General features: G+C 45.3%; 1 protein-coding gene across 5 annotated transcripts in view; it reads left to right on the top strand.

The window, feature by feature from the left end:
- The window catches only part of LOC132216764 (zinc finger protein 235-like), a 57,914-nt gene that overhangs the window by 29,631 nt on the left and 12,363 nt on the right, over positions 1–15,920 (top strand). The window contains exons 6-7 of one of the 5 annotated variants that reach the window (XM_059666238.1): positions 8,599–8,661; positions 14,656–14,693. The exons of 1 other annotated variant lie outside the window; for it this stretch is intronic. In XM_059666238.1, the coding sequence (XP_059522221.1) occupies positions 8,599–8,661; positions 14,656–14,693 (101 nt within the window). 3 more of the 5 variants (XM_059666244.1, XM_059666246.1, XM_059666241.1) reach the window with 3 other exon arrangements.

Here is a 15,920-nt window from a genome sequence, read left to right as displayed (position 1 = left end):
GCAGCCAGCTGTCTGGCCAGTGTGGGTCAGTGGGTTAGAGTGTCATCCTTTGTTGGAAGCTACCCATTGTCTTCACTATTGGAGAAGTGTAAACAAGGAGCCCGGAACGCTGGTGAACCTTGAGCTCTGCCAAGGGCCAGAGATATGCACCAATTGTTTAGTCGAGACAAGCAATTTCCTGACCAAATAGTCTACTTTTCAGATAGTCTGTCTGTTACCGGAATTGCCTGTCTGATTAAGGGCTATATGTGTATCCAAAATTGAATAAAAGGTTGGCAAGGCCTGGGCACCAGTGGAAGTCCTTCCCCTTGTGGTGGGCTTCCCACCTGGCCCCCAATATTTCCAAATTATTATTTCTTGTCTCTGTCATTTGCATGTGGCCCTTCTCCAGATCCTGAACCCTGAACCACGCAGGATGTGACTCACACAGTCCTGTGCCCTGTAATGTCCTGTGTTTGATTCTCAGTCAAGGCATGTACCTTGGTTGCAGGTTCAATCCCCAACCCCAGTAGGTTACCTGCAGGAGGCAACCAATTAATGTTTTTCATATCATATTTCTCTCTCTCTTCCCCTTTTCCCTCCCCTCACTCCCTCCCACTTTCTTTAAAAATCAATGGGAAAAATCCTTGGGTGAGGATTTTTTAAAAGCAACCAATGAATGCAGAAATAACTGGAACATCAAATCGATATTTCCCTTCCTCTACCTCTAAAATAAATCAAAAAATTGCTGAAACCGGTTTGGCTCAGTGGATAGAGCATCGGCTTGCGGACTGAAGGGTCCCAGGTTCGATTCCGGTCAAGGGCATGTGCCTGGGTTGCGGGCACATCCCCAGTGGGAGATGTGCAGGAGGCAGCTGGTCAGTGTTTCTCTCTCATCGATGTTTCTAGCTCTCTGTCTCTCTCCCTTCCTCTCTGTAAAAAATCAATAAAATATATTTTTAAAAAATTAAAAAACTTAAAAAAAATATTAAATATGCATACCCATCTGGAAATCATGAAGTAATTTATGATAATATAGAAAGGATGTGTACAATGAGGGTAATTTTTTAAAACTAGAAATAAATAGGAGTTTGGATAAGTTTCTCTTTATCTATAATATGTATGTAAGAGATAGTATGTAAGAGACCTAAAATGATAGGAAAGAATCATGCATATTGTTTAGTGAAAATGTGGATCATAATAACCAGTTCATCTAAGTCTGTACACATGTATGTTCAAATACATGCTTAATAGATAATGTGTGAAAGATTACTCACCATCATGTATACAGTGGTTTTCTCTGGCAAGCAAAATTCATAGAACTGTACACTAAGAAGAGTAAATATTATCATGTAAATTACACTGCAATAAACTGGCTTAAAATTAATGCCTGAACATCATATATAAACTGGAGAGAAAAAATCAGTGTGTAAATGAAAATCTTTTAAAATTCAAATTCATTCAGACACATACTGTGACTACTTTTTTTGATCCTCACCCAAGGAGTAATGATATTTTTTCATTGATTTTTTTAGAGAGAGTGGAAGGGAGCAGGGAGAGAGAGGAGAGAGAAACCTTGATGTGAGAGGGACACATCGATTGGTTGCCTCCCACACATGCCCAGACTGGGGGTGGGGTTGGAACCTGCAACCCAGGTACCTTCCCTTGACCAGAATCCAACCCCTAACCCTCTGGTGTGCAGGCTGATGCTCTAACCACTGAGCAATGTTGTCCAGGGCCATAATGTGAATACTGTGCCTCATGTTATGTTTGCAAATATTTCTATAATATTTTTTAAAACTAGAATTTTACTATGCATACTATTTTCTAATTTGGTGTTTATTTAATTTTTATTTATTTTTAATATATTTTTATTGATTTCAGAGAGGAAGGGAGAGGGAGAGAGAGATAGAAACATCAATGATGAGAGAGAATTACTTATCAGCTGCCTCCTGCATGCCCTCCACTGGGGATCAAGCCCGCAACCCAGGCTTGTGCCCTAACCATGACCTCCTGGTTCATAGGTCGACACTCAACCTGAGCCACACCAGCGGGGCTGCTACATTCTTTTAATGAATGCACAGTATTCTGTTTATGTATTAATTTTTACTAAACTTATTTCATACGGATGAATGTTTTTCACTCTCCTAAAATGTCAATGAAAAGTTGAGAACCCCAAAATTTACTCTATTTTAATTCTATCAACTCCTGTAGTAATCAATTGTCATAGCAGACTCACATGAATCACAGTTGTTAGACAACAGTTATTAATGGTTCAAAGTATATAAATAAGCAAAAATCATAGACAGATAATAGCTTTCCTTTTAGGAAGGGTCTCAAAACCAATAAAAACATACCTTCCTCACTGTCCCATTTCCTGCACTGGAATGAATTTTTGAGAATAACATATGAACATAAAGTGTGTTACTATTTGTCCAAATTAGGCCCAGATGTAACATTTCTCTTTTGAGAGGTGGAAATGAGAAAACATAACTTTATAATTATGCATTGGGAAGCATTTTGGTTTCAGAGTAACAGTGAACATCAACATGTGTGTGATGCATGTCAGCTAAGAGGTACTGGTTTGGGAACTCTTAGACTTTATATTTGACTAGAGGCTCAGTGCATGGATTCATGCACCGGTGGCATCCCTTGGCCTGGCCTGTGGGGATTGGGCCAAAACTGGCTCTCTGACATCCCTCAAGGGGTCCCAGATTGCGAGAGGGCACAGGTCAGGCCAAGAGACCCTACTGGTGCATGATCGGTGCTGGGGAGGGACTGCAGGAGGGCTCTAGGGCGTGTCCAGCCCATCTCTCCCAGTCCCGATTGGCCAGACCCCAACAGTAAGCTAACCTACCAGTCAGAGCGTCTGTCCCCTGGTGGTCAGTGCATGTCATAGCAACTGGCTATACGGTTGAAGGGTTGGACACTTAGCATATTAGGCTTTTATATATATACTAGAGGCCCGGTGCACAAAAATTTGTGCACTCAAGGGGGGGAGGGGGGTCCCTCATCCCGGCCTGTGCCCTCTCACAGTCTGGGATCCCTCGGAAGATAACAACCTGCTGGCTTAGGCCCACTCCTGGGTGGCAAAGGGCAGGCCCAATTCTTAGGTGCAGCCCCTGGATGGGCTCAGAGCAGGGCTGATTGGGGAGTTGGGGCACCACCCCTGTCATGCACAGAGCAGGGCGGATCAGGAGGTTGTGATGCCACCCCCAGTCACGCTCAGGGTAGGGCCGATTGGGGGGTTGGGGCACCGCCCCCTGTCACACTCAAGGCAGGGTCGATGGGGAGGTTGCGGTGCCACCCCCTGTCATGCACAGAGCAGGGCCCAACAGGAGGGTTGGTGCTCCGTACCCTGTCACGCACAGAGCAGGGTCGATCAGGGGGTTGGGGAGCTCCCCCCTGTCATTCACAGAGTAGGGCCGATAGGGGAGTTGGGGCACTGCCCCATGTCACACACAGAGCAGGGCGGATCAGGGGGTTGGGGCCCCGCACCCTGTCACACTCAGGGCAGGGCCAATGGGGAGATTATGGCTCTACCCCGTCACACACACAGCAGGGCCCGTTGAGGGGGGGTGGTTGGGGCGCCACACCCTGTCACACACAGAGCAGGGCCGATCAGGGGGTTGGGGTACCGCAGCCTGTCACACACAGAGCCGCAGGGCGATCAGGGGGTTTGGGCGCTGCCCCCTGTCACGCTGATCCTGGTGCTGGGAGGCCTTGCGGCTCTGCTGATCCCGGTGCTGGGAGGCATATTACCCTTTTACTATATAGGATAGAGGCTTGGTGAACGGGTGGGGGCCGGCTGGTTTGCCCTGAAGAGTGTCCTGGATCAGGGTGGGGGTCCCCACTGGGATGCCTGGCCAGCCTGGGTGAGGGGCTGAGGGCTGTTTTCAGGCTGGCGGGTGACTGAAGTTCCCAACTGCTCCTTTTTTTTTTCTTTTTTATTCTGGGCCAGCTTTAGCCCTGAGGCTTGGCTCCAGCTCTTAGGTCTCCATTGTTGAAAGCAGGTATCTGGTTTGTTTGGGTTCTATACTTGAAACACTATTTCAACTCCAGCTCTGAGATCCTGACTGGCTGAAAGCAGGTTTCTGGGGTTTTGTTTAGCTTCTGTATTTGTAACAATGTTTCAAACTGCAAACTCAGAGGCTGGCAGCGGCAGGGGACGGCACAGATTGAAGGAAGGCCCCAGCCAGCAGCCAGGGAAGGGAAGCCCTGGCTGGCAGCCAGAAGGCCCTGATCAGCCCTAATCGCTGGCTAGGCCTGGTGATCAGCACATGTTATAGTGAGAGATGGAACTCCCGGTCGAACTCCCGTTGGGATACTTTGCATATTAGCCTTTTATATATAGACTAGAGGCCCGATGCACAAAAATTTGTGCACTCGGGGGGGAGGGGGTCTCTCAGCCTGGCCTGTGCCTTCTCGCAGTCTGGGACCCCTCAGGGGATGACCACCTGCTGGCTTAGGCCCGCTCCCCGGGGGATTCGGCCTAAGATGGCAACCAGACATCCCTCTGGCAGCCCGGTAGCCCTTGGGGGATGTCCACTTGCCAGAGGGGAGCAGGCCTAAACTGCAGTCAGACATCCTTAGCGCTGCTGAGGAGGCAGGAGAGGCTCCACCACCACCGCTGTACTGGCAGCCATCAGCTTGGCTTGTGGCTGAACAGAGCTCCTCCCATGTGAGAGCACCCTGACCACCAGGGGGCAGCTCCTGCATTGAGCGTCTGCCCCCTGGTGGTCAGTGTGTGTCATAGTGACCAGTCATTCCCAGTCCTTCTGCTGTTAGGGTCAGTTTGCATATTACCCTTTTACTATATAGGATAGAGGCCTGGTGCACAGGTGGGGGCTGGCTGGTTTGCCCTGAAGGGTTTCCCAGATCAGGGTGGGGGTCCCGCTTGGGTGCCTGGCCAGGCTGGATGAGGGGATGATGGCTGTTTGCAGCTGGTCACACCCTCTTCATGGTGGGGGTCCCCACTGGGGTGCCTGGCCAGTCTGGGTGAGGGGCTGAGGGCCGTTTTCAGGCTGGTGGGTGACTGAAGCTCCCAACCTCTCCTTTTTCCTTTTTTTTTTTTATTCTGGGATTTATTTACCTTCTATGTCTGTCACTGGAACTGAGAGCCGGCTTTAGCACTGAGGCTCGGCTTTAGTTCTGAGGCTCGGCTCCAGCTCTGAGACCTCGGCTGCTGAAAGCAGGTATCTGGGTTTGTTTGGCTTCTATAATTGAAACACTGTTGCAGCTCCAGCTCCGATATCGGCCGGCTGAAAGCAGGTTTCTGGGATTTGTTTAGCTTCTATAATTGCAACATTGTTTCTTAGAGTGCATCTCAGAGGCTGGCAGTGGCAGGTGGGGAACCTTGGCTTCCTCCATCACTGGAGCAAGCAAGCCTCCTGTTCGCTTCAGCTGCCTGGCTGCCGGCTGCCATCTTGGTTGGCAGTTAATTTGCATATCGCCCTGATTAGCCAATGGGAAGCGTGTCAGAGGTATGGTTAATTACCATGTTTGTCTATTATTAGATAGGACTAGAGGAACTCATGCACTGGAGGAGGGGCCCCTCAGCCTGGCCTGCCCCCTCTCACATTCTGGGATTCCTCAGGGGTGGGAGGCAACCTGGCAATCAGGGGAAGGCGACGCCCCCATCATACCTCTGCTGCTGCCACTGCTGGCAGCGCAAGCCTCAGCTGGACCTGGTTACCTGAGCCTCGGGCGGGCCTGGGTGGCTGGGGGCCTGAGGGGACTGGGGGACTCTGGAGGCAGGCACGCGGAGCGGCCGGGCCCGCCTGTGGGTGGGCCTGGACTTGCTGCATGCCTACCACCCTGTCAGGGCTGACGGGACTGGACGCCACCATCTTGTGGCTATGGACGCCGCTATCCTTGAGGATGTGGCATTCAATTAACATATTCCCTCCTTATTGGCTGTGGGCGCCTCCATCTTTAAGAATGTGGCAGTCAATTAGCATATTCCTTCCTTATTGGCTGTGGGTGCCTCCATCTTTTCAGCCTGCTGCTCAGTCGTTTGGTTGTCCCTCACTAACCCCCCTGCTGGCCTGGTCACCCCACGCAGCCTGTTCGGTTGTCTGATAGTTTCGGTTGCAATGGTCGCTTAGGCGTTTATATATCTAGAAGATATCAGAAATATGTAATGAAATGTCTGAAGCTGAACCCAAATTAGAAAACAATTCAGGATACTACATATGCACACATCACAATATTTTCTTAAATTACCTGCAGTGGAGCTGCTTTTGTTTGCCATAACAGATAATTTTTTTTAAAGGTTCAAGATTTTTCTCTATTACAGCCTAATCAGTGTTTGTATTGCCATTTTGTAAATTCTTAGAATGTTTGAAGAATTTCATTCAGCAAAACATGTCAAGAAATCTTAGGTGCCTTTGGATTAGAGGAGGTAAAGGAATTAAACACTATTCTACATCCCCCTCCTCCCCTCCACTCCTGGCTTGCACAGTTTGGACACTGAAGATTGAGACTTCCTACATACTTAGCTACCCTCCCACACAGTTGTCATTACCATGTCTTCCCTTTTTTCTTTTAAGTGGCCGCATTTTTAAAAACCCGCAATTATTTTCTCATAAGTTTTAAGAAATGAATAAAGCAAAAAGGAATCTGACAGTTGAGCGCCAGATAGGTGACTCCATCGGAATCCTCTCAAAGCAAGCCAACGGGTGGGAAGAGCGGCCCTGCGAGCTGCATTCTGGGAAACGTAGTGCCGGAGTGCGTGGAAACTAGGCGCTTCCTCTTGGGGATTCTGGGAAATGTAGTCCAGGAACCGTGAGTAGACCGAGGCACTTCCGCTCTCGGAAGGCGAGGTTGGGGTACAGGTTCTCGCAGTTAGGTGAGTTAACTCCGCGTCCTGGCGCTCTCTCCGAACCTTCTTTGCCTTGGCGCGGGGCGAGCAGTGACTGGGTCTTCCCTCCTGAGTAAGGGAGCCGGGGCCAGCGGCCGAGGGCGGACGTGGAGGCGGCGGCGGCGAGCATCCGCTCAGCTGAGCCTCCCGAGTCGGGGGCGGGCTTGCGAGGTATTGGAGTTTGAGGGTCTCCTGCTCTCTCTGCTCCCCCAGGTCCTCCCTTGAGGACCCGACAGCCAGCTCTGCCTCTTGCTCTCGGTAAAATATTGGGCGAGTTCCTTGATCTCTCCTTGCCTCAGTTTCCTCACGGCAAAAAAAAAAAAAAGGGTTACTTCTTCCCAATGGTGTTTTTATGAGAATTAAGTGAGATTGTGTATAAGGAGCTTAAAAATAGAGCCTCGTGCATAGTAAAATGTTGGCTGCTAAACATAAATTCTGTTGTAAGCCTCAGAAAGGCGCCCTGTTACTCGGAAGCTTCTGTGAGCCCGGGATGGGGTCGGAGCTCACTGATGTTGCCTGGATGTGGGCTGTTGTTTCTGCACCTGGACCCACTCTAGCCTCTGGGCTTCCGCCGACCCTGGAGCAAGTCCTCCGTGGAAACAGCCGTGCAATTGGAGAGAAAAATAGTATTAACAGCATGTATCTGAATTGCACGGAAACAGTCGTGACCTCGGCTTTGCAGCGTGCCTCACTACACTTGTGGTGGGGCCTCAATCAGTGTGCAATGTTGTGTAATAAGCCCGTGTTGTTGATTTAAATGCAACAGGATTTATCAGGCTGAGGTTTTTATTAGCCATTATTTACCTTCTTGCATATGGGAGAAGAAACTTTGTCCAGACCAGTGGTTCTCAACCTTCCTAATACCGACCCTTTAATACAGTTCCTCATGTTGTGGTGGCCCCCAATTTCATTGTTACAAATTGACATAATGAAAGCATAGCGATTAATCACAAAAGCAATATGTAATTATGTATGTGTTTTCCGATGGTCTTAGGCGACCCCTGTCAAAGGGTCACAGGTTGAGAACCGCTGGTCTAGACTCTTCCAGCTTCATAACATTTGCAAGTAATTATACGCGTTAGGAGAAGAAAATCCGTGGCACTTTAACTGTCATTACTAACAAGGAATTATCTGTGAGACAACCAGTCAGAATTAGATTTTTCCCGAGGGTAATGATAACTCATGGGGCAGAACAATCATCTCTGAATTCTGGGTTTCTTAAAAGAATGATTTTTTTGGAAAGTCACTTTGTGTCTTTTTTTTTTTTTTTTTTTATCACATTCTTAAGGAGAGTTTTTTGAATCCTAAACGACTGCTTGTCTTTAGCTGCAAGAAACAGGGAATACCAGCGTTATTATCCCCACTTATAGGTGACTAGAATGAGGCGCAGAGAGACAAGTGACTTGCTCACGATTTACACTGCTGATGAGTAGGAAGTAATACATAGACATGCCAGAATTTGAACCCAGGCATTTTGGCCCCATTAAGTTACACTGCCTGCCTGCCTGCCTGCCTTTCATTTCCTCCAATACCCAGGTTCAGGAATACTCTGGAACGTCAAGACGCACATGGGGTAGGACTGTTGTAAGTAATGTTGGTGAACAGTGGCAGCTGGCTGGGGTCAGCCCCTTTTCTCACTTAGCTTCCTGGTCACTGCCTCTGCCCAGAGAGGGGGCACCACTTTGTGCTCCTGTGAAGGGCCCTGTGGACTGGCAGCACCCCTAGCCTCTCTCTCACCATGTCTTTCCCTTCCCCAGCGTTGCCGTCCCAGAACTCTGCCTTTCCTCACAAGGAAGAGGAGAAAAATGATCAAGTTCCAGGTGAGTTGGGTCTGCCTTTCTGTTTCTTACAATGACATCTCATTTCACAAAGGTCGGACACACATTTCTGCCTGGGAAGGGTAAAGGGAACCAAAGGCACTTGACAAATTGTTGTAAGACAGGCTCTTGCTATTTGCTTATTTCCAAATAATAGTGTGAATAGGTATTTTTTTTTACATTTTAAAAATTAAATCTTTATTGTTGAAACTATTACCTATGTCCCCTTTTTCCCCCATTGATCCCTGATAGCCTGCTCCACCCCCCGCCCCAGGCCTCCACCACTCTGTTGTCTATGTTCACGGGTTATGCATGTATGCAGATAAGTTCTTTGATTGATCTCTTCCCCTCACTCACCCACCCCTTCCTTCCCTCTGAGATTCGACAGTCTGTTCCAGGCTTCTATGTCTCTGAATCTGTTTTGTTCAACAGTTTATTTTGTTCATTAGATCCAGAAGTTTTTTTTATATATTTAGGTGCTCCTTGATTGGGTGCATGTATGTTTACCAGGGTTATATCCTCTTGTTGGATCGATCCCTTTAGTATTATGTAGTGACCTTTATTGTCTCTTGTGATGGCCTTCATTTTGAAGTCTGTTTTGTCAGATATGAGTATTACCACCCCAGCTTTTTTTTCATTTCTATTTGCATGGAAACATTTTTTTCCATCCCTTCATTCTCATCCTGTTTGTCTTTTGTTCTGAGGTGGGTCTCTTGTAGACAGCCTATATTTGGGTCAGGTTTTCATATCCTTTTAGCTACCCTGTGTCTTTTGATTGGAGCATTTAATCCATTTACATTTAAGGTTATTATTATTTTTTTTAAAAATATATTTTATTGATTTTTTACAGAGAGGAAGGGAGAGAGATAGAGAGTTAGAAACATCGATGAGAGAGAAACATCGATCAGCTGCCTCCTGCACATCTCCTACTGGGGATGTGCCCGCAACCCAGGTACATGCCCTTGACCGGAATCGAACCTGGGACCTTTCAGTCCGCAGGCCGACGCTCTATCCACTGAGCCAAACCGGTTTCGGCTTAAGGTTATTATTGATAGGTAATTATTTATTGCCATTTTATTTATTTATTTTTAAATATATTTTTATTGATTTCAGAGAGGAAGGGAGAGAGAGATAGAAACATCAATGATGAAAGAGCATCATTTATTGGCTGCCTTCTGCACGCCACCCTACTGGGGATCGAGCCCACAACCCCAGCATGTGCCCTTGACTGGAATCAAACCTGGGACCCTTCAGTCTACAGTCTGACACTCTAACCACTGAGAAAAACTAGCTAGGGCTATTGCCATTTTAATTCTCTATACCAATGATTCTCTTTCTGTTCTTCTCATTACAGCAGTCCCTTTAGCATTTCTTGCAGTGTTGGTTTGGTAGTGACAACCTCCTTTAGCCTTTTTTGTCTGGAAAGCTCTTTATTTCACCATCTATTTTGAATGATAGCCTTGCTGGATATAGTAATCTTGGTTTCAGATCTTTGCTTTTCATTACCTTGAATACTTCATGCCATTCCCTTCTGGCCTGTAGAGTTTCTGATGAGAAATCATCTGACAGCTTTATGGGAGCTCCTTTATAGATAACAAATTGCTTTTCTCTTGCTGCCTTTAAGATTCTCTCTTTGTCTTTAAATTTTGGCATTTTATGATTGACTGGGGATGGGCCTGTTTGGGTTCTTCTTTTTTTTTGATGATGAAAAGTATTTATTTACACATATAAGAAGCTCCAAACATTTTAAGTATAATAAGCACAAAGAGATCCATACCTGAACAAATCATAGTCAAACTATAGAAAACCAAAGACGCTCTGTCAGAAAGAGAAAAATGGCTCTTCACATACAAGGAATCTTCAATAAGATTAATGGCTGACTTTCCATCAGAAACAATGGGCAGTGGGATGACATATTCAAAGTGCTGAAAGGAAAAAACTATCAACCAAGAATTCTATATCTACAGAACTGTCCTTCAAAAATGGAGAAATTCAGTTATTACAAAAAAACAGAAAAGAGAGAGTATGTGGCTAGCAGACATGGTAAAGGGAGTCCTTCAGGCTGAAATAAAAGGATGCTAGACAGTAGCTGGAGTCCACATAAAGGAACATAACTACATAGGTAAGTATATGACAGTATAAATGCATTTTTCATTTATAACTCTTCTACCTGATTTCAAAGACAACTGCATTAAACAACAATCAATTATAAAACTGTTGATGGGCTTATAATGTATAAAATAATACAAGTAATATATATATGTGTGTGTGTGTGTGTGTGTGTGTGTGTGTGAAAATAATAGCACAAAAGGCAGAGGATGGAATGAAGCTTTTTTGAAGCAAAAATTTCATATGCTAAACAAATTAAGTTGATATTACTTTAAATTATATTATTTTAAGTTTAGATGTTAATTATAACACCCAGAGCAATCACTTAAAAAGTGTGTGAAAATATGTAAAAGAAACAGGGTAGATCTTAGGATTTTAAGGGCTGGTATTCAGGATAATTATTTAAGACACTGCTCACCTAAAAATCAAGACTTAAGTTCCTGGGACAGGAATTTGTCCTAGTATGGGTCATGCCCACTATTGTGGTCAGAAGAGTGGGGTTTCATGATTGGCAGATCTCTAGAATTGCATGATAAAGACAACAGTAGGCATTTTCCCAAGGTAACCAGAATTTTGATTAAAAAAGAAAAATTAACTACGTATCCAAATAGGCAATTTGCAGAACAGAAAAGCCAAAAGAGAAAGAGAGAGAACATGAGTAGCTTCACTAGTAGTCAGTGAAATACAAATTAAAGGAACAACAACTACTATTTACTTATCAGAATGGCTAAAATTATGCAGAGCAAATTGTTACAGCCTTTTAGAAGGCAATCTATTAATTGAGTCAGTTTTGGCCCAATTCCGCAGGTCAGGACGAAGGACCCCAGTGGTGTATGAATTCATGTACCGGGCCTCTAAAAATTATATATATATATATATATATATATATATATATATATATATATATATATATATATATATATATAACTTTTTAATAGTGAGGGAGAATAGTAAGAGTAGAATGAAGTAAGAAAAGACAAGACTAGAAAATAGGGTGTCCAAAAGAAAACAGCATGCATGATTGCTCGTGTGCATATATGGATGGACATGTGCATAAAGAGATGTGAGAAAATATGATTACTAAAACATTTACAGTGGCTATTTCAGGTGTGGGGATTTACTTTCTTCCTTATACTTTGCCCAGGGGGATGAAGATAAGTCAGAAACACACCCTGTTTGGCAGGCTCTCACAGTTAGTGGGAGACAAGAGTGCCGGGGTCCAACCCCAGCAGGTCCAGGGGTCCCCAAAGGTGTGGACGGAGTCGGCGAAGAAGGAATGACACGGAGATAGTGTTCAGTTGATCAGCAGCCTAGCCAGGATCTCTAGCCCGGATCTCCAGAGAGGTTCTGCTTCGGATTTCCAGCGAGGTTCTGTAGCCATGTTCCCTCGCTAGGTTCTCCAGCCAGGTTCTGTCCAGGCTCTCCAGTCAGGTTCAGTGTCCAGGTTCCAGTCAGGTTCTCCTGCCAATCTCTGTAGTCAGGTTCAGTCCAGGATCCCTTGCCATGTTCTCCCGCTAGGCTCTGTCTCTAGGCTCTGAGGCCAGTCCCTCTCCAGGATCCTCCGGCATGCTCTCTCCAGCGAAGTTCTTCTGTCTCCAGGCTCCGTGTAGGTTCTGTCTTCTTGATTCTGTTCTAAGTTCTCTGTTTGGGTTCTTCTTGCTTGGGACTCTCTGTGCCTCCTGAACTTGTGTGACTTTTTCCTTCACCAGGTGAGGAAAGTTTTCTGCTGTTATTTCTTCAAACTCATTCTCTATCCCTTGCTCACTTCCTTCTCCTTGTGGCACTCCTATTATGTGAATATTGTTATGTTTCATGGTGTTCCACAGCTCCATTAAGCTGTCCTGTTTTTTAATTGTTTTTTTCATTTTGGTTCTCTGATTGAGTGATTTTTTTTCTATCCTGTCTTCTAATTCACTGATCCCATCCTCGGCTTCCTCTAATCTGCTGTGTTTTCCTTCCACTGTGTTCCTGTTAGTGCTATGACATTCTTCATAGTTACTATCTTTTCTCATGCTGTTGAGCATCTTTGCCATCATTATTCTGAACTCTGTGATAAAATTCTTTTTAATGTTGAAAGTATTAGACAGGCCCCCCTGTGTCCCCCATTGACCCCTTCTAGCCCACACCTGCCCCCTGCCCCAGGCTTTCACCAACCTATTGTCTGTGTCCATGGGTTATGCATATATGCATACAAGTTCTTTAGTTGATCACTTCCCACCCACCTACCCTCCCCTGCCTTCCCTCTGAGATTCCACAGTCTGTTCTATGCTTCTATGTCTCTGGAACTATTTTGTTCATCAGTTTATTCTCTTCATCAGATTCCACATATAAGTGAGATCATGTGATATTTCTCTTTCTCTGACTGGCTTATTTCACTTAGCATAATACTCTCCAGGTCCCTCCATACTGTCTCAAAAGGTAAGAGAACCTTCTTTTTTATTGCTGCATGGTATTCCATGGTATAATTGTATCACAGCCTTTTTACCCACTCATCTACTGATGGGCACTTGGGCTGTTTCCAGATCTTAGCTATTGTAAGTTGTGTTGCTATGAACATAGGGTTGCATACATTCTTTCTGATTAGTATTTTGGGTTTCTTAGAAGTGGAATCACTGGGTCAAATGGCAGTTCCATATTGAATTTTTTGAGGAAACTCTATACTGTTTTCCATAATGGCTGCACCAGTCTGCATTCCCACCAGCAGTGTACTAGGGTTCCCTTTTCTCCACATCCTCACCAACATTTGTCATTTGTTGATTTGTTTTAGGTAGTCAGTCTGATAGGTGTGAGGTGATACCTCATTGTCATTTAAATTTGCATCTCTTTGATGATCAGTGACTTTGAGCATTTTTTTTCATATGTCTCTTGGTCATCTGTATGTCCACTTTGGAGAAGTGTCTGTTTAGGTCCTTTGTCCATTTTGGTAAATTTCTTATCTCCATTTCATTTAGCTCTTCTACTGGAAAATTCTCTTGTTATTTGAGGCTTGTTTTCTTGTCTCCCCATTTTGACTGCCTGTTTGGGTTTGTGACTCAATTAGATAGAGCTACTGTGTCTCTCAATCTCCAGTATAGGACAGTGTCAGATGCTGTTTCTGATTGGCCCAGCATACCCTGTTTGGAGCATTCAGCAATTCACAGCTTGTGGCTCCCTCTGTTGGGGCTGGGTGACTTTGGAAAGGACCAAGTTCTGCTTTTTCTAGCCCCAGGCCCTGAATTAGACCAGGCAAAGACTCAAAGTCTCTAGAAACCTGCCTCTGCCTGCAGTCTGATTGTATTCGGTCTTGAGTAGCCTCAGGCTGTCAACCACTGTGTGGGGCAAGAAGTTTTCCAACATGGTGGGGCAATTGTTTCTGCCTGCAGGCTTATTGTTATTCTCAGGCTCTCTCTTTTTTAAAAAAAATATATTTTATTGATTTTTTATAGAGAGGAAGGGAGAGGGTTAGAGAGTTAGAAACATCGATGGGAAGGGAGAGGGTTAGAGAGTTAGAAACATCGATGAAAGAGAAATATCGATCAGCTGCCTCCTGCACACTTCCCACTGGGGATGTGCCCGCAACCAAGATACATGCCCTTGACTGGAATCGAACCTGGGACCCTTCAGTCCGCAGGCCAACGCTCTATCCACTGAGCCAAACCGGTTAGGGCTATTCTCAGTCTCTTAATGGGCCTCAGAAACTCCCCAGGGTGGGGCAAGGGGTTTTCCAATAGGGTGGGGCAACTGCCTCCCCCCCCACCCCCCCCCAGGCAAAAACTGCCTGGATAGCAAAGGTCCCTCAGAGAAAGATGTCTTCTGCAGTGTGAGGGAATGACTCAGAATAGGAACCTGGGGTGTCTGCTTTCCAAGGTCTAACCCCAGAACTCCCAACCCTGGCTTTTGCTCATACAGCTCCAGTCCACTCTGCCCTCCCTCTGCTGGAGCCCAAGGTGAGTGTCTGTACACAAAATTTTGTGCATTGGTCCTTTAAGAGGTGCCTGCATTTCCAGCCATCTCTCCTTGCCAGACATCATCCCTAAAGCTTTTCACAGCCAGATGTTCTGTGAGCACCTTTCTCAGTTCTGGTCCTCTGGACTGGGGAGCCCAGCTTGGGGTTTAGACTCCAGAATTTTCAATGGGAACCTCCAGAGCCGAGATATCTCTCTGGAACTTCAGCTGCTGTCTGTGGGAGCCCGGCCAGCCTTTCACTCCTCTGCACTTCCTACCAGTCTCCATGTGGTCTCCACTTTCTGTCCATGGTTATAGGGGTCGCTCCAGCTAATCTTCAGTTGATTATTCAGGATAGTTTTTCTGTGTTTTAGTTGTAATTCCAGTTTCTTCCTGGGAGTGTGTCAGTGTAACATCCACTTACTCTGCCGCCATTTTGGAATCTCCCAATAGGTATTTATTTTAAATAAAAAAAAAAACAACTCCCACTCTAGAAACATGTTTACTAATTTGTTGTTTATTTTTTCACATATCATTTTCATTTGTATTTACACATATATATTTGTAATCTCAGCTTACCATTTTGGATTTTTTTAAAGTTTAATTTTTTTTTAATATATTTTATTGATTTTCTACAGAGAGGAAGGGAGAGAGATAGAGAGTTAGAAACATCGATGGGAGAGAAACATCGATCAGCTGCCTCCTGCACATCTCCTACTGGGGATGTGCCCGCAACCCAGGTACATGCCCTTGATCGGAATCGAACCTGGGACCCTTCAGTCCACAGGCCAACGCTCTATCCACTGAGCCAAACTGGTTTCGGCTAAAGTTTAATTTTATATCACCTGTGACTTAAATGGCCACATCATTTTCCACAGTATACCTACGTCAATGTAAGAAACATTCAAGCCTGTGAAGAATTTTTGTGTTTGAGCCAAACCTGTCGACAATTGCTGGGAAGTAAAATCTCAACAGATTGAGAAAATGCTCTAGAGCAGTGGTTCTCAACCTTCTGGCCCTTTAAATACAGTTCCTCATGTTGTGACCCAACCATAAAATTATTTTCATTGCTACTTCAGAACTGTAATGTTGCTACTGTTATGAATCGTCATGTAAATATCTGATATGCAGGATGGTCTTAGGCAACCCCTGTGAAAGGGTCATTTGACCGCCAAAGGGGTCGCGACCACAGGTTGAGAACCGCTGCTCTAGAGAATGGCAGTTTTGCA

Source organism: Myotis daubentonii, chromosome 15, assembly GCF_963259705.1.
Source record: "Myotis daubentonii chromosome 15, mMyoDau2.1, whole genome shotgun sequence".
Classification (NCBI taxonomy): domain Eukaryota; kingdom Metazoa; phylum Chordata; class Mammalia; order Chiroptera; family Vespertilionidae; genus Myotis; species Myotis daubentonii.
This window is presented reverse-complemented; position numbering and strand designations above follow the sequence as displayed.